At 42.1% G+C, this 22,957-nt stretch overlaps 1 protein-coding gene across 5 annotated transcripts in view; it reads left to right on the forward strand.

The window, feature by feature from the left end:
* MAPK6 (mitogen-activated protein kinase 6) overlaps positions 1-22,957 on the forward strand; it is a 45,682-nt gene that overhangs the window by 3,012 nt on the left and 19,713 nt on the right. For 3 of the 5 annotated variants that reach the window (XM_031002284.2, XM_031002283.2, XM_055363050.2), the window contains exon 2: positions 20,458-21,642. The exons of 1 other annotated variant lie outside the window; for it this stretch is intronic. In XM_031002284.2, the coding sequence (XP_030858144.1) occupies positions 21,088-21,642 (555 nt within the window). In that variant the 5' untranslated portion in view covers positions 20,458-21,087. Of the gene's footprint in view, positions 1-17,405; positions 17,481-20,457; positions 21,643-22,957 lie in introns of those variants that run through there. One more of the 5 variants, XM_055363048.1, reaches the window with a different exon arrangement.

Here is a 22,957-nt window from a genome sequence, read left to right on the forward strand (position 1 = left end):
TTTCTGTGTATACTGTTTATTTTTCCAAAGGGATTTGAGGAGTTTGTGGACAGTAAAGTGTTTGTTGTTTTTGTGAGACAGGGTCTTGCTCTGTCACCCTGGCTGGAGTGCAGTGGTGCGATCACTGTTCACTGCAACCTCTACTTCCCGGGCTCAGGTGATCTTCCTGCCTCAGCCTCCGGAGGAGCTGGGACTACAGCTGTGTGCGACCATGCCTGGCTAGTTTTTCGTATTTTTTGTAGAGATGAATTTTCACAATGTTGCCCAGGCTGTTCTTGAACTCCTGGGCTCAAACGATCTGCCTGCCTCAGCCTTCCAAAGTGTTGGGATTACAGGTGTGAGCCCCTGCTCCCAGCCCATAAAATGTATTGTTAATGTGAATTAAATTTTTGGAACTATTTTGGAAGAGTATTGCATGATTTATACCTAGAGGTTTTTTTTACAAAGTTTAATTCAAACTTAAAAAAAATTCCTACTAAAGGAAACATAAAAATACAAATATAAAAGTATTGAAAATTTTCAGAGCATCACATTACTTAGAGGTTTAACGTATTTTTGGCATTGTTTTCAAATATAGGTAATTAGCTGTAGTGCATAATTCAGAGTTTAAAAACAAACTGAGGCTGGGGGCAGTGGCTAACGCTTGTAATCCCAGCACTTTGGGAGGCTGAGGAGGCGGATCACGAGGTCAGGAAATCGAGACCATCCTGGCCAACATGGTGAAACCCCGTCTCTAATAAAATACAAAAATTAGCTGGGTGTGGTGGCACGCGCCTGTAATCCCAGCTACTCAGGAGGCTGAGGCAGGAGAATCGCTTGAACCCGGGAGGCAGAGGTTGCAGTGAGCCGAGATTGTGCCAGTGCACTCCAGCCTGGGCGACAGAGCGAGACTCCGTCTCAAAAAAAAAAAAAAAAAAAAAACCGAAAAACAAACAAACAAAATAACTGGATATCTTAGCCTGCTTCCTGTCTCCAAGGTACGGCTTTATGAAATGCTGAGCCTTCTCACCACTGCTATCCAGTTCCTTGTTACATTTGAACCTTGTGTTACTCTAGGTCCCCTGTTAAAATGGAAAGAAGATGCCTCAGAAGTAAATTCTGTGTGGCATTGTTGGCTGCCTTCATTAGTTCCTTCAGCCTGTTTTGTGGGCTGTTACATTACACTACAACCTGCCTGTGGTGTGGGAATTTTGCTCATTTTTATTGCTGAAAGCCTTGACTGAGACTTCACAGAAACAACTCCAATGTTACTGTAGTTAATGGCATTTTCCAGGGGTTGCTTTCATGTGAAGCTGATGCTTTTAAGGTGACAGTGGTTTGGGCCGAGTCCAGCATTGATTGGTTTTTTCACCTCCATGAACTGCGTATTTGGAAAATACTGTGTGGCTCTCTAATAGAGTTTTTTTGTTTTTGTTTTTGTTTTTTGAGACGGTGTCTCCCTCTGTTGCCAGGCTGGAGCGCAGTCGCGCCATCTCGGCTCACTGCAACCTCCGCCTCCCAGGTTCAAGCGATTCTTCAGCTTCAGCCTCCCGAGTAGCTGGAACTACAGGTGCGCACCACCATGACCAGCTAATTTTTGTATTTTTTTTTAGTAGAGACAGGGTTTCATTATGTTGGCCAGGATGGTCTCATCTCTTGACCTTGTGATCCGCCTGCCTGGGCCTTCCAAAGTGCTGGGATTATGGGCATGAGCCACTGCGCCCAGCCGATAGAGTTCTAAAAGTTTTGTCTTTTATACATGTCAGTCTTCTAAGTCCATTTCTAAAAAATTGTTCAGAGATTGAATGTTTATATAGCAAATACAATTTCCCATTGATTTTCGTTAAATTTGGTATTTTTTCACAGAAAAAAATGGTATCATAAAACTTGTTTTTTAGAATCCTAGCATTTACCTCAGAAAAGTCTGCCTCTGCAGAAAGTGCAAATCTGTATGCATTTAATTCTGTACAATCATAAAACTTTAAAATATTAGTGTTTTGGAGGGGTCATGGGCATTATCTTGCTTCATTCATGTACATCGTTTGACAGCTAAGGAAACCAAGGCCTGGAGAGATCTAAGATCTTGGTACTGAAAGTGTGATTTCTGGACCAACAGTATTAGCATCACCTGGGAACTTGATAGACGTTAGAATCTTGACTCCATCTCAGTCCTACGGTCCTACTGAATTAGAATCTTAGAATCTACTTTTTCTTTTTCTTTTTTCTTTTTTTTTTGGAGACGGAGTCTTACTCTGTCGCCCAGGTTGGAGTGCAGTGGTGCGATCTCAGCTCACTGCAAGCTCTGCCTCCCGGGTTCACGCCATTCTCCTGCCTCAGCTTCCCGAGTAGCTGGGACTACAGGCGCCCGCCACCACGCCCGGCTAATTTTTTGTATTTTTAGTAGAGACAGGGTTTCACCGTGTTAGCCAGGATGGTCTCGATCTCCTGACCTTGTGATCCGCCCACCTCGGCCTCCCAAAGTGCTGGGATTACAGGTGTGAACCACTGCGCCCGGCAATTTTTGTATTTTTAGTAAAAACAAGGATTCGTCTCTGTGTTGGCCAGGCTGGTCTTGAACTACTGACCTCAAGTGATTCATCTGCCTTGGCCTCCCAAAGTGCTGGGATTACAGGAGTGAGCCATCGCACCCTGCCAGCCTGTTGACTTCTTAAGGACTTACCTCGTTCTTGCCTACATCATGAATTTTTCCCTTTCTGGATTATCTTTATTAATATGCAGATGTGCTTTAGAGCTGTACTGTCCAGTATGGTAGCTACTAATCAATAGTGCTTTCTGCAATGAAATGTGTGGCTGTTAAAAGAAAAATTTAAAAAATCTAGTTCCTCAGTGATGCTAGTCATATTTCAGTTTTTCAGTAGCCATATATGGTGCTAATGGCTACTCTATTGGAGAGTGCAGATATAGAACATCCCTATCATTGCAGACAGCACTATTGGACAGCACTAAGTGTGGCTTCCTTGTTTATAAGCCCTCTCACCATTCCACATTATTCTCTAGCTACAGCCTCATTTCTCTGATTCTCTTCTAAGCCAGTTTTCAAAAGTTGTCTTTTTGTGCTCTCTCCACTTCCCTTTGCTTCTCAACCTACTACAGATTGGCCTCCATTCTTACCACTAAAACTACTCTAGTCAAGGTTGCCAGTGGTTTCTATTTACTAAATTAGTCTTACAGGCTCTTGTAGGAGCATTCAATATAGTTGACCACTGTTTTCACCTATTCATCTACTTCTCATTTTATGAGACATATGTTCTTGTTTTGCTTCTACTTTACACTTTGTTATACTGTATGCTTTTTTTTGTTTCTGAGACGGAGTCTCGCTGTCGTCCAGGCTGGAGTGCAGTGGCGCAATCTTGGCTCACTGCAACCTCCATCTACTGGGTTCAAGTGATTATCCTGCCTCAGCCTCCCCAGTAGCTGGGATTACAGGCGCACACCACCACGCCTGGCTAATTTTTGTATGTTTAGTAGAGATGGGGTTTCACCATGTTGGTCAGGCTGGTCTTGGAACTCCTGACCTCAGGTGATCCACTGACCTTGGCCTCCCAAAACTGCTGGGATTACAGGCATAAGCCACTGCACCCAGCTTTGTTTTTTTTAATTATTAAACAGGCTTCTCTCCTTTACCTGCCTCTAAGTATTGGCATACCTAAGACAGGATAAAACTCCTGGGTTTTTTTTTCACCCTCTTTTTCTAAATTCTTCCCCTAGATGGTCTCATTCAACTCATTGTTTTAAATGCCATCTGTATGTGAATAATTCTCATATTTATGTTTCTGGTTTAGACTTCTTGCCTGAGCTCCAGACATATTATCCAACTGCCTTGCTAGACATTACCACTTAGTAACCTAGTAGGCAGTTGTCTAAATATACCTAACATGTCCAAAATAGAACTCTCTTCCATAATATTCTTCCAGTCTTTCCCTCTTCCGTAACTAGCACCTAGGATTTATCCTTGAATCCTGTTTTTCCCTTATCCCCATAGCTAATCCATCATCAAGTTCTTTTGGTCTCCAAAATATCACTTAAATCTGTTTATTCAATTATCTGTTTTACATCTTTATTTCTACCACCTTAGTCTCAGCCACCATTATGTCACCTGGCTTACTGAAATAGCTCTTAACTGGTCTTTGCTTTTACTCAGCTACCTTCTTCAGACATTCTTCTCCCAGTAACAAGAATCTTCTTTCAGAAATGTAAATGAAATAATGTAGATTGCCTGCTTAAAATGGTTTCATAGTTTTTCTTTGGTCTTAGTTATGAGAGTCAGAATCCTGCCTCATGTGTTCCTTCCTTCCTCATTGCTACCTCCTTTCCTGTGCCCTTTGCTGTAGATGCTGTGGCTACACTGGCATTTCTTTTGCTCCAAAATGCCAAGTTTTGTCTTACCTTAGGTTTGTTCAATTTGTTGTTTCCTCTGTTAGGAATGCCCTTCTCCCATCTCTTAGCAGTGCTGGTAGCTTCTTATTCAGGTTTCAGCTCCTCAGAGGGCCATTTCCCAGCTACTAGGCCAAATCTGAATTTGTTAGTTAGCTAACTTGTTTGTTGGTCTTTCCTTACTAGAATGCAAGCTCTTTGGAAGCAGAAGAACCTTGTCTGTCTTATTCTCTACTATATCGTCAAACAGTGCCTGGCACATGCTAAGTGCTCAGTAAATTTTTGTGGACTGTATAAAATGTTTGATTCCTTTAAATCTCAGAAGGGAAAAACTGCATAATAATTGCATTGTACCCAGTGTAACGTGATTCTGGACTGGGTCGTTTACCTCCCAAGTACATGATTGAGATAATTGCAGAAACTTAAATGGGGTCTGATTATTAGATGGTAGTACTATACCAGCGTTAATTTCTTGATTTTGATGGTTGTGTTTTAGTTATGCAGAAGAAGGCTTTTTTTTTTTTTTTTTTTTTTTGAGGCAGAGTCTCACTCTGTTGCCCAGGATGAAGGAGTACAGCGGTGCAATCTTGGCTCACTGCCACCTGCGCTTCCCAGGTTCAAGGGATTCTCCTGCCTCAGCCTCCTGAGTAGCTGGGACTACAGGCGTGCGCCACCATGCCCAGCTAATTTTTTTTTTTTTTTTTTTTTTGAGGCAGGCTCTCAGTCTGTTACCCAGGCTGGAATGCAGTGGCGTGATCTCGGCTGACTGCAGTCTGCCTCCTGGGTTCAAGCAATTCTTGTGCCTCAGCCTCCTGAGTGGCTGGGATTACAGGCATGTGCCACCATGCCTGGCTCATTTTTTTGTATTTTTAGTAGAGACAGGGTTTCACCATGTTGGTCAGTTTGGTCTTAAACTCTTGACCTCAAAGGATCCACCCGCCTTGGCCTCCCAAAGTGCTGGGATTACAGGTGTGAGCCACCATGCCTGGCCTTAATTTTTGTATTTTTAGTAGAGAGAGGGTTTCCCCCTTTTGGCCAGGCTGGTCTCAAACTCCTGACGTGAAGTGATCCGCCCACCTTGTCCTCCCAATGTGCCAGGACTACAGGTATGAGCCACTGCCCCCGGCCAGAAGAAGGTCTTTGTCTATAGGAAATATACTCTACTCAAAAGGTTGGGGAGTGAAGGGAGATATGTACTATACTTGTCAATAAAAAAATAAGTTCCAGTGAGAGATAATGGAATTTGGTTTACAAACCTGGTTCAAATCCTGGCTCTCTCATTCATGTGTGATCTTGAATGTGTTTTTTAAGTTCTCTAAAATAAAGATTATATTTTGCCTATTTTCCCTATTGGGAAGATTTAGTGTAAGGGTATATGTCCAACACAATGCTTCACACATAATACAGTCTCAATAAAACCTTGCTTATATTCTTTTAAAATGTTGACCAGGCGTGGTGGCTCACACCTGTAATCCCAGCACTTTGGGTGGCCAAGGTGGGAGGATTGCTCGAGCCCAGGAGTTCAAGACTAGCATAGGCAACATTGGGAAACCTTGTCTCTACCAAGATAATAAAAAATTGAGCCGGGTGTGGCACCTTGCACGGTGGTCATAGCTACTCAGAAGGCTGAGATGGTCCACCCACCTTGAGTAATGGAGGTGGAGGTTGCAATGAGTCATGTTCATGCCACTGGACTTCAGCTTGGGCAAGCGAGATCCTGTCTCAAGATAAATAAAATAAAAATTTAACCATTTTATTTTCATGTTCAGTGCTGTGACTTTCTTTATAATATGAACAAATAATTTTTTTTTTTGAGGCGGAGTCTCGCTCTGTCGCCCAGGTTGAAGTACAGTGGCTCAATCTCGGCTCACTGCAAGCTCCGCCTCCCGGGTTCATGCCATTCTCCTGCAGTGCCCGCCACCATGTCTGGCTAATTTTTTTTGTATTTTTAGTAGAGATGGGGTTTCACCATGTTAGCCAGGATGGTCTCGATCTCCTGACCTCATGATCCGCCTGCCTCGGCCTCCCAAAGTGCTGGGATTACAGACGTGAGCCACCATGCCCAGCCCAACAATTTTTAATTTTTTTTTTTTTTTTTTGAGACAGAGTCTTGCTCTGTCGCCAGGCTGGAGTGCAGTGGTGCAGTCTCGGCTCACTGCAACCTCCGACTCCCTGGTTTAAGCGATTCTCCTGCCTCAGCCTCCCGAATAGCTGGGATTACAGTCATGTGCCACCATGCTCAGCTAATTTTGTATTTTTAATAGAGATGGGGTTTCTCCATTTTGGCCAGGCTGGTCTTGAACTCCCAGCCTCAGGTGATCCACCTGCCTTGGCCTCCCAAAGTGGTGGGATTACAGGCGTGAGCCACTGTGCCTGGCTGTGGATAGATATTTTTAATAGGCTTTTTATATTTTCGAGATATTTACCCTTTCTGAGTTTTTTATTCCTCTCTGTAGATCTGGGATTAGTTACATTTGGTGTATTTTTCTTTCATCCTAAAAGACTTCTTTTAGCATTTCTTGAAGTGAAAGTCTGCTGGAGACAGATTTCTATCCAGTTTTTTTTAATACTTTTTTTCTTTTTTTGTTTTTGACACGGACTTTCGCTTTTGTTGCCCAGGCTGGAGTGCAGTGGCACAATCTCGGCTCACTGCAACCTCCGCCTCCCACGTTCAAGTGATGCTCCTGCCTCAACCTCCCTAGCAGCTGGGATTACAGGCATGCGCCACCACACCCAGCTAATTCTGTATTTTTAGTAGAGATAGGGGTTTCTCCATGTTGGTCAGGCTGGTCTCAAACTCCTGACTTCAGATGATCTGCCCGCTTCAGTCTCCCAAAGTGCTGGGGTTACAGGCGTGAGCCACCGCGCCCGGCCTCCTTTTTTTTAATGGAGACAGGGTCTCACGATGTTGGTCAGGCTGGTCTTGAACTCAAGTGATTATCCTACCTCACTTCCTGAGAAGTAACTAGGATTACAGGCATAAGCCACGGCACCTGGCATCTTTCTACTTTTGTCTTTTCTTTGAAAAGGTCTTTTGAAGGTTATTTCTCTTAGATACAGAATTCTGGTGTGATGGTTAATATTAGGTGTCAACTTGATTGGATTGAAGGATGCCTAGGTAGCTGGTAAAGTATTGTTTTTGGGTGTGTCTGTCAGGGTGTTGCCAGAGGAGACTGACCTTTGAGTCAGTGGACTGGGAGAGGAAGACCCACCCTCATCAGTGTGGGTGGGCACCATCCAATTGGCTGCCACCGAGGCTAGAACAAAGCAGGTGGAAGAAGATGGGATAAGCTGGCTTGCTGAGTCTTTTGGCTTTCATTTTTCATCCGTGCTGGATGCTTCCTTCTGTTCCTCCTGCCCTTGAACATCAGACTCCAGATTGTTTGGGCTTTGGACTCTTGACTTAGACCAGTGGTCTGTCGGGGGTTCTCCAGCCTTCAGACACAGATTGAAGGCTGCACTGTTAGCCTCCCTGCTTTTGAGACTTTTGGGCTCAGATTGAGCCACTACTGGCTTATTTCTTCCCCAGCTTGCAGACGGCCTGACGTGGGACTTCTTCGCCTTGTTATTGTGTGAGCCAATTCTCCCTAATAAGCTCCCTTTCATATATACATAAAACTTATTATTTCTGTCCCTGTGGAGAAGTGTGACTAATACATCTGGGTTAATAGGCTTTGTTTTTTATTTTATTTTTTCCTTATTTTCTTTTTGGGTTGATAGTTTTTTTTTTCTTTTGGTACTTAAAACATGTTCTATTGTCTTCTGATTTTCATTGTTTCTAGTGATAAATCAGCTATCATTCTTATTATTCTTCTCCAGTATATACTTTCTCTCTTTTCCCTGGTTGCTTTTTTGTTTTTTGTTTCTTTTTTTCCTGGTTGCTTTTTTTTTGGATATTGAGTTTCGCTCTTGTTGCCCAGGCTAGAGTACAGTGGTGTGATCTCGGCTCACTGCAACCTCTGCCTCCCGGGTTCAAGCGATTCTCCCACCTCAGCCTCCTGAGTAGCTGGGATTACAGGCGTGCACCACCATGCCCAACTAATTTTGTATTTTTGGTAGAGACAGAGTTTCACCATGTTCGCCAGGCTGGTCTCAAACTCCTCACCTCAGGTGATCCGCCTGCCTCAGCCTCCCAAAGTGCTGGGATTACAGGCGTGAGCCACCATGCCTGGACTCCTGGTTGTTTTTAAGAATCATTCTTTTTTGTCGTTCGTTTTTTTTTTGAGACAGTCTCGCTCTGTTACCCAGACTGGAGCGCGATGGCTGATCTCGGCTCACGGCAACCTCTGCCTCCCGGGTTCAAGCAGTCCTCCCACCTCAACCCCCCAAGTAGCTGGGACAGGCGCATGCCACCATGCCTGGCTCATTTTTGTGTTTTTTGTAGAGACGGGGTTTCACCATGTTGCCCAGGCTGGTCTCAAACTCTTGAGCTCAGGCTGCCTGCCTCGGCCCCCCAAAGTGCTAGGATTACAGGCATGAGCCACTGTGCCCTGGCGAAGAGTTGTTCTTTCTCTTCCTTCCTTCACTTTTCTTTTTGTTTTCAACAATTTCACTCTGTGTGTAGGTATTTTTGTTTGTTTGTCTGTTTGTTTATTGAGATGGAATCTTCCTCTGTTGCCCAGGCTGGAGTGCAGTGGTGTGATCTCAGCTCACTACAACCTCCTCCTCCCGGGTTCAAGTGATTCTCCTGCCTCAGCCTCCCAAGTACCTGGGACTACAGGTGTGCACCACCACGCCCGGCTAATGTTTGTGTTTTTAGTAGAAACGTGGTTTCACCATGTTGGTCAGGCTGGTCTTGAACTCCTGATCTCGTGATCTGCCTGCCTTGGCCTCCCAAAGTGCTGGGATTATAGGCGTGATCCACTGCGCTCGGCCCAGGTATGGATTTTTTTGTATTTATCCTGCTTGGGTTTCATCAAACTTGTAGATTTGTGGGTTGCTGCCTTAAAGTTTTTGTCCATTATCTTTTTTTTTTTTTTTTTTTTTTTTTTTTGAGACAGGATCCCACTCTGTTGTGCAGGCTGGAGTGCAATGGCTTGATCTCAGCTTGCTGCAATCTGTGCCTCCCAGGCTCAAGCAATCCTTCTGCCTCAGTCCTCTGAGTAGCTGGGACTATAGGCGTGCATCACCATGCCTGGCTAATTTTTATGTATATTTTATAGAGATGGGGTTTCACCATGTTGCCCAGGCTGGTCTCGAACTCCCAGACTCAAGTGATCTGCTTGCTGGCCTCAGCCTCCCAAAGTGCTGGAATTGCAGGCATGAGCCACTGCGCCTGGCCTTGTTATCTCTTCATATGCTCCTGCTTTACTGAACCTTTGAGCTCTGCTTTTCAGTCTAGATTCTGGTTCTTTGGACTGCTGGGAAATTCTCTTTGCTCTCTAGTCTGAGCCAAGATTTTCCTTATCTCTTGATTTTGCCCTAATTCTTTGACTCGGCCTTAGGAGGAATATCTGTCTTACATTCTTTGAAGACTCAGAATGTCTCAGAGGTGTTTATTCCATGCTTCCTGTCTTGATCCCCTTCTACAGAGAGGGCCGCTGCCTTGAACATGGTAGAGGCTCTTTTCTTCATGGGATTCTCTCTGCTTTTCTGCCTTGCCCTCAAACTTGGACACATTGAAAACCCATAGGGGGCGGGGCAGTGGCTCACGCCTGTAATCCCACCGCTTTGGGAGGCCGAGGCGGGTGGATCTCGTGAGGTCAGGAGTTTGAGACCAGCCTGGCCAATATGGTGAAACTAAAAATACAAAAATTAGCCAGGCGTGGCGGTACACGCCTGTAGTCCCAGCTACTTGGGAGGCTGAGGCAGAAGAATCGCTTGAACCCGGGAAGCGGAGGTTGCAGAGAGCTGAGGTCACACCACTGCACTCCAGCCTGGGTGACAGAGCGAGACACCATCTTAAAAAAAAAAAAAAAAAAAAAAATCCATAGGGAAGAGTTGGCAGTTGGGGCTTGTAGTTGGGCCTCCTCCAGATTCTCTGATATTTTATCTGAGTCCACATGCAACCATTAAAATTAAGTTTGTTATTTGGCTGGTTTCTCCTTATTCCTGTCAGTGGATTCCTGGTTCTGCCACTTTGCCAGGAATGAGAATAGCCATGGTCTCTTCCCTTCTAAAGGGTTTGACTTTTTCTCTGATTTAGCTTGTTTATTATTTAGATTTCTTTACGTGCTTAGCTCTCTGATTTTTTTTTCCTTAAACTATGATTTTTGTAGCTTATCCAGCTTGTTGCAGTTTATAGAGTGAGGCTTGATATCTTGCAACTTTGAGCGTTCTAGTCAGAAGTGGAAATCCTGAGCCTTTTGTTAGAATTACAAAATTTGAGAGCTGGAAGAGACCATAGAAATCATGTAGTTTAAGCCAGGTGGGGTGGTGTGCGCCTGTACTCCTAACTACTACCTGGCTCTGCCTGGGTGACAGGGCAAGACCTTGTCTCTTAAAAAAGAAGAAATCCTGTAGCTTAGCCACTTTGTTTTCCTGATGAGGAACTGAGACATAAAAATGTGAAATTCTTTGACTACACAGCTGATGTAGCCACAGATCCTAGAGTAGACCCCAGATCTTTAAACTTATGGTTTATTTCCTTTAATATAAGCTGTCCCTCTTGGTTTCATGTTGCTAAAACAACACCTGAGACTGGGTAATTTATAAAGAAGAGAAATTTATTTCTTACAGTTCTGGAGGCTTGGCAGTCTGATACCATGGTGCCAGCATCTGGTGAGGGTCTCCTTTCTGCATCAGCCCATGGTGGAAGAGAAAGAGAGGGCCAAATTTGCTTTTATAATAGGCCCACTCCCACAATAATGACATTAACCCATCTGCTTCTTACTAGTGATTAATAATCACCACTTATTAGGCCACACCTCCTAACACTTGCATTGAGGATTAAGCTTCCAACCCATGAACTTTGGGGGAGACATTCAAAGTATGGCACGGGCCTAGTGAAATCAGACTGGACTCTTTCAGTAGGGCCAAATTCTCGTATGGGTCTGATAGCAAACTTAAAATTTTGTTTTTAAATCTTGCAAGCTTTCTTTTTTTCTTCCTTTCTTTCCCTCCCCTCCTCTCCCCTCCCCTGTTTTTTGTGAAAGCAGGTTTATTAAGAAAGTAAAGGAATAAAAGAATGGCTACTCCATAGGCAGGGCAGCCAAATCTTGTAAGCCTTCTTCAGTTTGGAGAAAATGAGAAATAAAGAGGAAGGATATTCCAAAAAAATTACATGCCATTCTGAATTGTTTTTAAAAATTAGGAAATTGGCAGATGCAGGGCTGATCTGTAATTCCAGCACTTTGGAAGACTTAGGTGGGAGGATCACTTGAGGCCGGGAGTTCAAGACCAGCCTGGGTTACATAGTGAGACCCCATTTCTACAAAAAAAAAAAAAAAGAAAAAAAAAAGAAAAAAGTTGAACGTGGTGCGTGTGCCTATAGTCCCAGCTACTCAGGAGGCTTAGTGGGAGAATTGTTTGAGGCAACAGAGTGAGACCCTGTCTCTTAAAGAGAATCTCCAAGTAAGCATATGGTTCTCTCCGTTTGAGAGTCCAGAGATGTTTTATATGGCCTTGCATAATGTGACCTTCTTCAGACTCTCACCAGAGTTAGCTCAAAAACAACAGCAGTCACGTTTGATCTGTAGTCTGAAAAGCTGTGGTGCTAAACCCTGCTAGGATGGACTGAAGAATAGTGTCAAGGTCTTGCATATCTTCATTATACCTTCTTTGGTATTACATGGGCTGATAGGACTTTTTAGAGTCCTGCTTGACTGATTATATAGGATGCAATTTCAGTGGCACAGTCCCTCCCCATCACCTCAACAAAATAAGATGAGAGCTGTAACAAAGCTGAAGTGTTTTATTTCTTCATTCTGAGTGGGTTGAAACCAGCTGCCTTCTTCATGTTGTTGGCAGACCTGTGCATTCGCATAGAGTGAGGGTCCTGGTGGAATGCCTGGAAAGGAAAATACCATATCTGGGAATCTTCACTGATGTTTTCTAGTGGTAGATCAGAATGTGATCAGATTCTGAAAAATTCGAGGATAGGACTTCCCTTCTCCAAAGCTTTCTACTCACGTAGAATATGCTATTTACATTGATTCATTCAGTACATATTTTAGGGTACCTACTAATTACCAGGTACTATGCTTAGGAAATGTCCCCAAAGCTACTTAGTCCCAAACCTTTTATAATAGACAAAGCCACAGAAAAAAGGAGGGGAATGGTGCCCTGGAAAATGAAGAGTAGAGGTTCTGAAGAATCAGATTAGATTAGATTGGGGGAGGATGGCAAAAGAAAAGGGAGTGAAAATGTTATTAGAAAGAGGAGAAAGAAAAGTGAAATGTTAGATAGGGAGGAATCCACTACATGCCCCTGTGCTCCAGGAGTAATAATGTGTTCCTATGAGCTCAAGATTGAAAAAAAAAAAAAAAATTGACCTGCTATAGCTTAATGCCTAAAACAATGCCTGGCACATGGTAAGCATTCAGTAAAATGTTGAATGAAACGTAATGGATGGATGGGAGAGTTGAATCTGTTTAGTCTGTTTAAAAGATGTTTTAAAAACATCTTGGTTCATTCTGCTTCTGGGCCCATGTTGGGATTGCATTTACCCACTCCCTTGGGTATACGTATGACCATGTGACCTACTTTAGTCAGTAAAATGTGAGAAGTGAATGGTGTCGTTTTTGGATGGAAGCTGTTTTGCCAGTGAGATAGTCTTACTTTTCTCTGCTACATTGCATGTAATTGGTAGAGATGGTGGGTACTTTAACAGCTTGGCTGACAGCTACGTTGGACTTGTGGCATGAGCAAGACTTAGATTTTTGGGGGCCATCTATTATCCTGACTGCTTTGAAAATTTATATTTTCATCTGGTTAGAATCCTCAGGTGTCCAAAGGTGCTTGAAGAAAGAGGCTGTGCACATGTCTCCTGTCCTATATTTGCTCCAATATTTCTTTAATGTTAGTTAGGTTAGGAATCTTAGAATAAAGCCTCCTGCCAGGAGGAAGATAAGAAATGGGATCAAGGGTTATTATAATTATTTAAAAATTTCCAGCCATAAGTTTGTAGAAGGGATTATATTTGTTTAGTATACAGCAATTTGAATAACATCTCTCCCATTCTGAGCATACCACCACAGGGCTTGGGAATAAAACTAAAGAAATATAAGACTTGTAAATCATAGACTTAGAATTGGAAGAGTCTATAGGGATGTTATTACTAGTTTATCTGGTCTATGAATTTTTGAATTTCTAATATGAATGGGTTACAGTAAATCTGTAACTAGGAGATGGAGTCTCCCTCTGTCCCTCAGGCTGAAGTGCAGTGGCACGATCTTGGCTCACTGCAACCTCCACCTCCCAGGTTGAAGCGATTCTCCTGCCTCAGCTCCTGAGTAGCTGATTCCAGCAGTGCACCACCATGCCAAGCTAATTTTTGTATTTTTAGTAGAGATGGAGTTTGACCATGTTGGTCAGGCTGGTCCCAGGTGATCCACCTGCCTTGGCCTCCCAAAGTGCGTGAGCCACCACGCCTGGCTGTAACTAGACTTACTAGTTGTAATCTAGTTACAGATTTACTGTAAGTCATCCATACTGGAAAATAACAACTAGAGATAAGCAACAAAATAAACATAATGGTATGTGCTTTACAATGGCTTTTTAAATGGCCAAAGACAAATGAAAGCACCTAATGTTAAAATGCACGTAGGCAAGGGCTTAAACAATTTAAGAACACAAATTGGTAGTAGTAGGTGAGTGTTTTGTCTTTTTTTTTTTTTTTTTTGTGAAGACAGGGTCTTACTCTGTTGCCCAAGCTGGAGTGCAGTGGTGCGATCTCAGCTCACTGCAGCGTCCGCCTCCCAGGTTCAAGCGATTCTCCAACCTCAGCCTCCTGAGTAGCTGGGATTACAGGTGTGAGCCACCACACCTGGCTAGTTTTTGTATTGTTAGTAGAGACAGGGGTTTTACCATGTTGGCCAGGCTGGTCTCCAACTCCTTGCCTCAGGTGTTCTGCCCACCTTGGACTCCCAAAGTGCTAGGATTACAAGTGTGAGCCACCACGCCCAGCCTGTTTTGTCTTTAAATTGGATACTTTGTTACTGTCTTCTCTGACTTTGAAAGTTTGTCTCTGTAGATAAGCATAGTTACTGATACTACCCAAAGCCTTTCAGACTTTGGCATTTTAGATTTAAGGTCCCGTGTCTTTTCACAGGTTCCTAAGATTATTTGTTGTTAATAGTTTATACTCCCAGCCTCCTTGATGTCCAAATCCTGAAAGGGCCCCTGATAACTCTTATGGCCGCCCACCATACATTAGGAGCAAGGGCTTTGTCAAGAATGCAGTGAGCAAGCAGCTAAGCTGTAGCACTTGGCCTTCTCTGCCCGAAAAACTTAGTAGCTTTGATGAGAGCTTGAGACATGATCTCAGGGAAGAGTGAATTTGCTACAGCTACATTTATCTGTGCCAGGGTTAGGAGATAGCCCTAGGTGAATATAAGAAAAGCTCAACCTTTCCCTTCTGTCCAAAAGCAACTGGGTTTTGGCTGAGGAGATGTGAGGCTGGCTAGGTTCCTGTTAACTCAAATTACTCCCTTGACTATGGAGAAGAGCAAAATAAGAGCCTTTGTGGAGAGGGGATGGGGGAAGTGCTGTGCTGTCAGTGAATGTGAACAGGCCAGATGACCCATGTCAGCATTTATCCTGAGAAGCAGCAGAGCAGAAGGTTGAGGAGAAAACCAGAAAAAATAACCTTTATGTTTATGGCCCTTACTTCAAACTTTCTTTGCACATCTAGACTTCCTTTTTGACATAAGTAGGCCAAGTTGCTCCTTGATAAGAAAAAAAGAAAATTCTGGCGAGATAGGACAAAGTAAAGTTACTTCTTTTGTTTGCATTTCATTACTTTATACACTTAGGCTTGACTCCCAGTACCAGCATTACTCTTGGTGTGGGGGTAGACCAGGTGACAGGGAGCAGGAGGTAATGTAGCAAAGAGAGCAGTGCTTGAGCAGACAGTTGTGGCTAATGCAGTTTCAGGGAACTGCCTTATAAACTTAGGAAGCTGGTATCCAGCCTGCATTATAAAGAGCTTTTAATTCCATGACATGGTAGATCACTGACAGAAAGCCAAAGAAAAAGCAAAAAGCCAACTTTTATTCTTATAAATTATTCTCTTTACTTCATTTTATTCACCAAATTTTTAAAAACAAAACAATATCGAACCAGCTAATTAAACTTAATGATCACTCCCCAAACAACCCAGAATCAGCAATGGTTGGTAGGAATGGGTAACATTTATTTGGAAGCAGAGAAATTGGAAAGATGCTGGAAAGGGTCCCTTTATGTTACCTTCCTTTTTACTTCCTTGTTGAAGTGTGTAGAATGTGTAAAAAGAATATGGAACCCCAGTTTTTTCCTGGGTCTAAGCTTTAAACTTTGTTTTTTGTTTTTTGTTTTTTTTTTTTTTGAGATGGAATTTTGCTCTTGTTGCCCAGGCTAGAGTGCAATGGCGTGATCTCGGCTCACAGCGACCTCCGCCTCCTGGGTTCAAGCCATTCTCCTGCCTCAGCCTCTGGAGTAGCTGGGATTACAGACATGCGCCACCATGCCCAGCTAATTTTGTATTTTTATTAGAGATGGGTGTTCTCCACGTTGATCAGGCTGGTCTCGAACTCCGGACCTCAGGTGATCCGCCCGCCTCAGCCTCCCAAAATGCGGGGATTACAGGCGTGAGCCACAGTGCCCGGCCTTAACTTTGCCTTTATGAAATTAAGCATGAAAGATGGTGGAGATAATGGCAATTAATAGTACACTGATGTGGATAGAGGATGCAGTGACCATCTGCTGGTCCAACTGAGTTTTATATATGCTTTAGTCAGGCCAAGGAGCTCCATGATTGATGTGAAAGTTGGAGGTAGTTAGAGAGATCAGAATTTGGAATATACCTGCCCTAAGAGTTAAGGTGATAAGGAGGGAACAGTTTTCTTTCTAAGGTCACTAGGAGAGCATGAGAGGCCTCTGCCTTTTTTATGGCTACCAGGCACACACATCTTGACTTTCTTAATTAGGTCAGACCCCCAGTGTGCAGATTCTCAGTAGTGTCTTGTAGCATTCCTTGGTACCACTTGTCCTTTCTTCATTTCTTTGTTTACTTTTCTTTTTAAAAAAATTGTTTGTCTCTAGTCACATGATAAACTCCATGAGGGCAGAGCCCAAGTCTCTCTTTACTCACCATTTTATCCCCATTGCCAAGAGATTGACTGACACAAATACTTATCAAATACTTACCAAATAATGGAACGTGACTGAATTGGAAACACTTATTGGATCCACTGTATGATATAGAGGTACAGCATTACTCGCAACTTACTAATTAAGGTGGGTCTGCTTTCCAAGATCCTGGCTGAAAAGGCACTCTAGCAGCATTTGGTCTAATGGATAGTGAAGGATCCTGAAGACTACTACTCACAGAGCAGTGACGCAGAATCACTGAACAAGCACTGCCATTGTAAATCTTTTTCTCCCCCAGATGTTTAACTAGTATAATCCTCATTGTCTAGTGGAATTAGTTTGGTTTATAAATACTACCTTCTCTTGTTAGAATGTATAGTCATCATCATCTGAGCACATAGTGATGACTCTGCAGTTCTCAGTGTAGGCAAAGCTCCTACCTTCCCTAGTATCACTTTTTACCCACTTTTACCTCGTTAAGTGCTGACCAGTCACTGAGAATTCTGAAAAGGCACTCGCATCCTTGAAGTTTCTAGTTTGTGAGGCTTGGTCTCAATAAAATTTAAGGGGGGCAGATGTGGATGGGGGTCTTGAGTAAGGATCTCTCATTTTCATGGCTTTCCTAATCTGGCTACAACTCCTACTATAGTGCTATTCTGTCAGATAACAGTGGTGTAATTTTTGACAAAGCATTATTTGTGCTTGACTAGATTGCTAGTGAACTAGAAGTTTGAGAGAGAACTAGAAGTTTGAGAGAGAACTTGGAGATCTTACTGTTCTCATTTCATTTGTCTATAGAACTGACTTTACAGTGTACATTTATCAGAAATTTAAAACATGACTGAGCTTTAAGGAATTGTCTACGTTAAGGCAAGAAGGTAAGCGTGAACAAGCATTCTATTTCAGGTAGAGACTAGAGATGTAAAATTTTGGATATAGTGGAGCCTTTGAGAAATACTGGTTTTCTTGACCAGCCTGGGAAACATAGTGAAACCCTGTCTCTTCAAAAAATACAAAAATTAGCCAGTTGTGGTGACTCCTGCCTGTAGTCCCAGCTACCTGGGGGGCTGAGGGGCTGAGGTGGGAGGATTGCTTGAGCCCAGAATGCAGAGGTTGCAGTGAGTGGTGATCACGCCACTATACTCTGGCCTGGGTGACAGAGCAATACCCTGTCTCAAAAAACAAACAAACTGGTTTTCCTAAGGTATTTAGTGGGGAGCAAGCAGGAAGAATCAAGATGTGTACAAACAGAAAAAAACTTGGTGGGAGGGAAACATGCAGTATTAAAGCCCTTTTTAAAAATCTGAAACTTTTCTACCGATACAAAAATTATTTTTATTTTTTATTTATTTATTTTTTTTGAGACGGAGTCTTGCTCTGTTGCCCAGGCTGGAGTGCAGTGGCGTGATCTCACCTCACTGCAACCTCCACCTCCCAGGTTCAAGCGATTCTCTTGCCTCAGCCTCCCGAGTAGCTGGGATTACAGGCACCTATCACCATGCTGGGCTGATTTTTGTATTTTTAGTAGAGACGGGGTTTCTCCATGTTGGTAGGCTGATCTCGAACTCACGACCTGAGGAGATCCACCTGCCTTGGCCTCCCAAAGTGCTGGGATTACAGGCGTGAGCCACCGCGCCTGGCCACAAAAATTTATTTTTATTACTTATTTCCACTATCACATGAGTTAGATCATATAACAACATTGAAAATCCACTGGCTAAAGACCAAAGACAGACTAATGGCTCAGCTAGATAATAGCAAATGATATGTTGGACTTAAGTTGTTTGAATTTTTTTTTTTTTTTTTTTTTTGAGGCAGAGTCTCGCTGTGTCCCCCAGGCTGGAGTGCAATGGCACGATCTCGGCTCACTGCAACCTCTACCTCCCTGCAACCTCTACCTCCCTGGTTCAAGCGATTATCCAGCCTTACCCTCCTGAGTAGCTGGGACTACAGGCATGCGCCACCACGCCTGGCTACTTTTTGTATTTTTAGTAGAGACGGGGTTTCACCGTATTGGCCAGGCTGGTCTTGAACTCCTGACTTTGTGATCTGCCTGCCTCGGCTTCCCAAAGTGTTGGGATTACAGGCGTGAGCCACTGTGTCCGGCCTTGAGATATTTTTTTAATTCAAAAGTTTATTCACAAACTTCAACTTTTAAGTGTTTTATTACAGATAGACTGGTAAGCTACAGAATTTTTAGGACTTTTTTTTTTTTTTTTGGCGGGCTGGGAGGGCTGATTTCTGAGAAGCAGAGAAAAACTTGTAGACAGGAGAAGCCGTTTCTGTTGCAGTAAAAGAAAGCTATTATACTATTAGTATCCTTCATGATAATAAGCAGATACAAGACCCGTTCTTATTTATTAAAAGAACTGAGGGATTTAGTAAGTATCAGTTTTTATTAAAGCTGTCTTTCTCCTATTGGACAATGAGTTTCATTTACTGAGGGCCAGAATCCTTTTGCTCATATCAGGTTTGCTCCTGCCTAGCATATAGTAGTTGCTCAATATATGTTTATATATTAAACGAATAAATTGGTGGCTTTATTCTTTCTGCCTAAAATATTGTCTGGTCTTATTTGTTAGGAATTCTGACCACCTGATTTTCCATAATGCCTCATATCTGGTACTCTGGGTACTCTGCAATTAGGCCATTAAGAAACTGAAAGAACCAAGTTGCATTTTTTTTTTTTTTTCAGGCTGGCTAGGGAACCATCTACTGGAGTTGAGGCTATTTTTTCCTGCCCTTTTATAGGATATTTTTTAAAGTATGAAATATTTTAAGTGTACAGAGATCAATATAATGAACCTTCATATATATACCACCCAGCTCTATAAGATTCTAGTAATCTGCCATGTTTGTTATTTTAAAATCAATAACACATTAAAACGCAGATAAATGATTCTGGTCTCTTTCCTTAATCTCCAGGTAATCATTATGAATTTGGTATTTGTCTCATTTTTTTTTTTTTTACTTTTGCAATATACATATGTACTTACCAAAAAAAACTATTTTGCATGCATATAACTACTTATCTGTTCTCCTATTTTATGAAGTTTAGGTTGTTTCTAATTTTCTTTACCAAAAAAAATGAGCATTTCTCTAGGGAGTTTACTGTGAAGAAAAATGGCCGGGTCATAGAGTACGCTATTTATTTATTCATTTATATGTTTATGCCAAATTGCTCTGAAGTTTTTACTAATTTAAACTCCAACCACTATTGTGTGAAAGTTTGTTTTTCTACACTCCTCAGACTTGGCATTAACAGAAACGCATGTTTTTTCAATCTGAAATGTTCTCTTAAGGTAATCTTTTCCTATCAGTCACATTAAATACCTTTTCCTAGGTATTATTCATTGTTCAAGTTTACTCTTATAAGTTGAAGAACATTATTTGCATATTTGTGCTGTTAGATTTTTGTTCATTGGATATTGATAGGCATAGTTAATAAGTAAACATGCTTTTTAACAAACTAACACATTTCAGGCTTCTTATATATTCTTTTAGATATTTAGATAGATGTTACTAATGTTTTACCCCTCATAAAACTCAAGTTCTATAAAAATATTATGAACCTTCCCATACTTGTTGGCATTTCAGAAATGGTACAACCTAATGAGCCTGTTACCAAGAATCTAGTGTAGTGAAATCTGGAGCCTGGGCCAACGTGTGTGAATTGCTCATAACATTTTTGTAAGCTATTTTTGATTAAGGGTAATTTGTCACTTAATGACCATAATTAAGTTTAATGTACCAGTAGTAGTTTATTGCTAAATGCCTAGTTTGTGTCATACTACAAATTTGAAGAAAAGAGTATTTCCTGCAATGGTGACTCTCTTCTTTTTCTCATCCCCCCAGGTTGTATCAGAGTAAGATGGACGGTAGCTTTGATTGTGATTGTGGTGAGCTGGAGCCACCTGATCACTAACAAAAGACATCTTCTGTTAACCAACAGCCGCCAGGGCTTCCTGTTGAAATAAATATATAGCAACAAAGGAAAAAAAGAAGCAAAACGGAAATAGTGCTTACCAGCACCTTAGAATGATGCTGCTCAGGACCAGTCCAACACTGAATGTATCTGCACTGTGAGGAGAATGTTCATAGAAGCCTGTTGTGTGCATATTTATTCACATTTTTGTTAAATGTTAAATCGTTTAGCACGGTAATCTGAGTGCACAGTATGTCATTTCATTCCGTTTGAGTTTCTTGTTTTCGTTAAATGTCTGCAGAGTTGCTGCCCCTTTCTTGAACTATGAGTACTGCAATCTTTTTAATTCTCAATATGAATAGAGCTTTTTGAGCTTTAAATCTAAGGGGAACTCGACAGGCCTGTTTGGCATATGCAATGAACATCAAGAAACCATCTTGCTGTGGAAGCATAATTATTTTTCTTCTCCCTTTTTGAAAGATCTTTCCTTTTGATGCCAGTTTTCTTCCTTGTTTACACAGTTCAATTTGAAAGGAAAAGGCAATAGTAAGGGTTTCAAAATGGCAGAGAAATTTGAAAGTCTCATGAACATTCATGGTTTTGATCTGGGTTCTAGGTATATGGACTTAAAACCATTGGGTTGTGGAGGCAATGGCTTGGTTTTTTCTGCTGTAGACAATGACTGTGACAAAAGAGTAGCCATCAAGAAAATTGTCCTTACTGATCCCCAGAGTGTCAAACATGCTCTACGTGAAATCAAAATTATTAGAAGACTTGACCATGATAACATTGTGAAAGTGTTTGAAATTCTTGGTCCCAGTGGAAGCCAATTAACAGACGATGTGGGCTCTCTTACGGAACTGAACAGTGTTTACATTGTTCAGGAGTACATGGAGACAGACTTGGCTAATGTGCTGGAGCAGGGCCCTTTACTGGAAGAGCATGCCAGGCTTTTCATGTATCAGCTGCTACGGGGGCTCAAGTATATTCACTCTGCAAATGTACTGCACAGAGATCTCAAACCAGCTAATCTTTTCATTAATACGGAAGACTTGGTGCTGAAGATAGGTGACTTTGGTCTTGCACGGATCATGGATCCTCATTATTCCCATAAGGTATGTAGAGAAAGCCAGCTGAGACAGATCTTTAAACTGATACATCTAATCAGGAATAGGTACTTATATTTTCTTTGTATATTGTGGCAGAATTTTTAATCTTATTAAACTTTACATAGTGCCTTTTTTCTGAAACAAGTCTCTCTTTGAAATGAAGGTGGAGTGGGATAATTAAATACAAATTTCTAAAAATACATGGTTATTATAATGAAGTTCTAAAGTATATGGTTATTTATTATAAATGAAATTCTCCCTTAGTTATTTAAAAGTGGAATATACTCTTCTTTCTTTGGGACAGAATTGTGGTAAGAGGGTATGCTATTTCAACTTTAGGTCTTTTGTTTTTGAGACAGAGTCTCACTCTGTCACAAAGGGTAGAGTGCAGTGGCGCCATCTCGGCTCACTGCAACCTTCATCCCCTGGATTCAAGCGATTCTTGTACCTCAGCCTCCCAAGTAGCTGGGATTACAGGTGCGTGCCATCATGCCCAGCTAATTTTTTTGTATTTTTAGTAGACAGGGCTTCACCATGTTGGCCAGGCTGGTCTTGAACTCCTAGCCTCCAGTGATCTGCCTGCGTCAGCCTCCCAAAATGCTAGGATTACAGGTGTGAGCCCCCATGCCCAGCCTTTTTTTTTTTTTTTTTTTTTTTTTTTTTTAGTTTTTTTTTAGTTTTTAGTGACAAGATCTTGCTGTGTTGCTCAGGCTGGCGTCAAACTCCTGGGCTCAAGTGATCCTCTGGCCTCAGCCTCCTGAATAGCTGAGGCTAAAGGTGCATGCCAGCACACCCAAGCTTATGTCTTCTTTTGTCTCTTTGAGCCTGTACTATTCAGTTCTGCTTTGTTTAAACTAAATTTAGCTTGAAATCTAAATTCACATAAACAATTGGTAATAAGTATAGCCAAAAAGATGTCACAGCAACTTCGTCTTAGATAGCAAATTGCCTTCATACAAGAATTTAATATTTTTCAAGCTGAACCTTGGTCTTTTAGTTTGGAAATGAAATCTTATGTGGGACCCTGATGTTTAAAATAGAGAGGTGGAGCTGCTTTGGTTGTAAAGAAGCCCTGGGAGCCCTGCTTTGTTAGCTTTCCACAGTACATGCTTAAGACAAATCTTCATACATGTTGTTTCACGTTAAGATTATTTTTATTTTTATGTATTTATTTTTTTGAGACTGAGTTGTGCTCTTGTCGCCAAGGCTGGAGTGCAATAGTGTGATCTCAGCTCATTGCAACCTCCGCCTCCTGGGTTCAAGCAGTTCTCCTGCCTCAGCCTCCCAAGTAGCTGGGATTACAGGCGCCCGCCACCACGCC

Source organism: Gorilla gorilla, chromosome 16, assembly GCF_029281585.2.
Source record: "Gorilla gorilla gorilla isolate KB3781 chromosome 16, NHGRI_mGorGor1-v2.1_pri, whole genome shotgun sequence".
Lineage (NCBI taxonomy): Eukaryota > Metazoa > Chordata > Mammalia > Primates > Hominidae > Gorilla > Gorilla gorilla.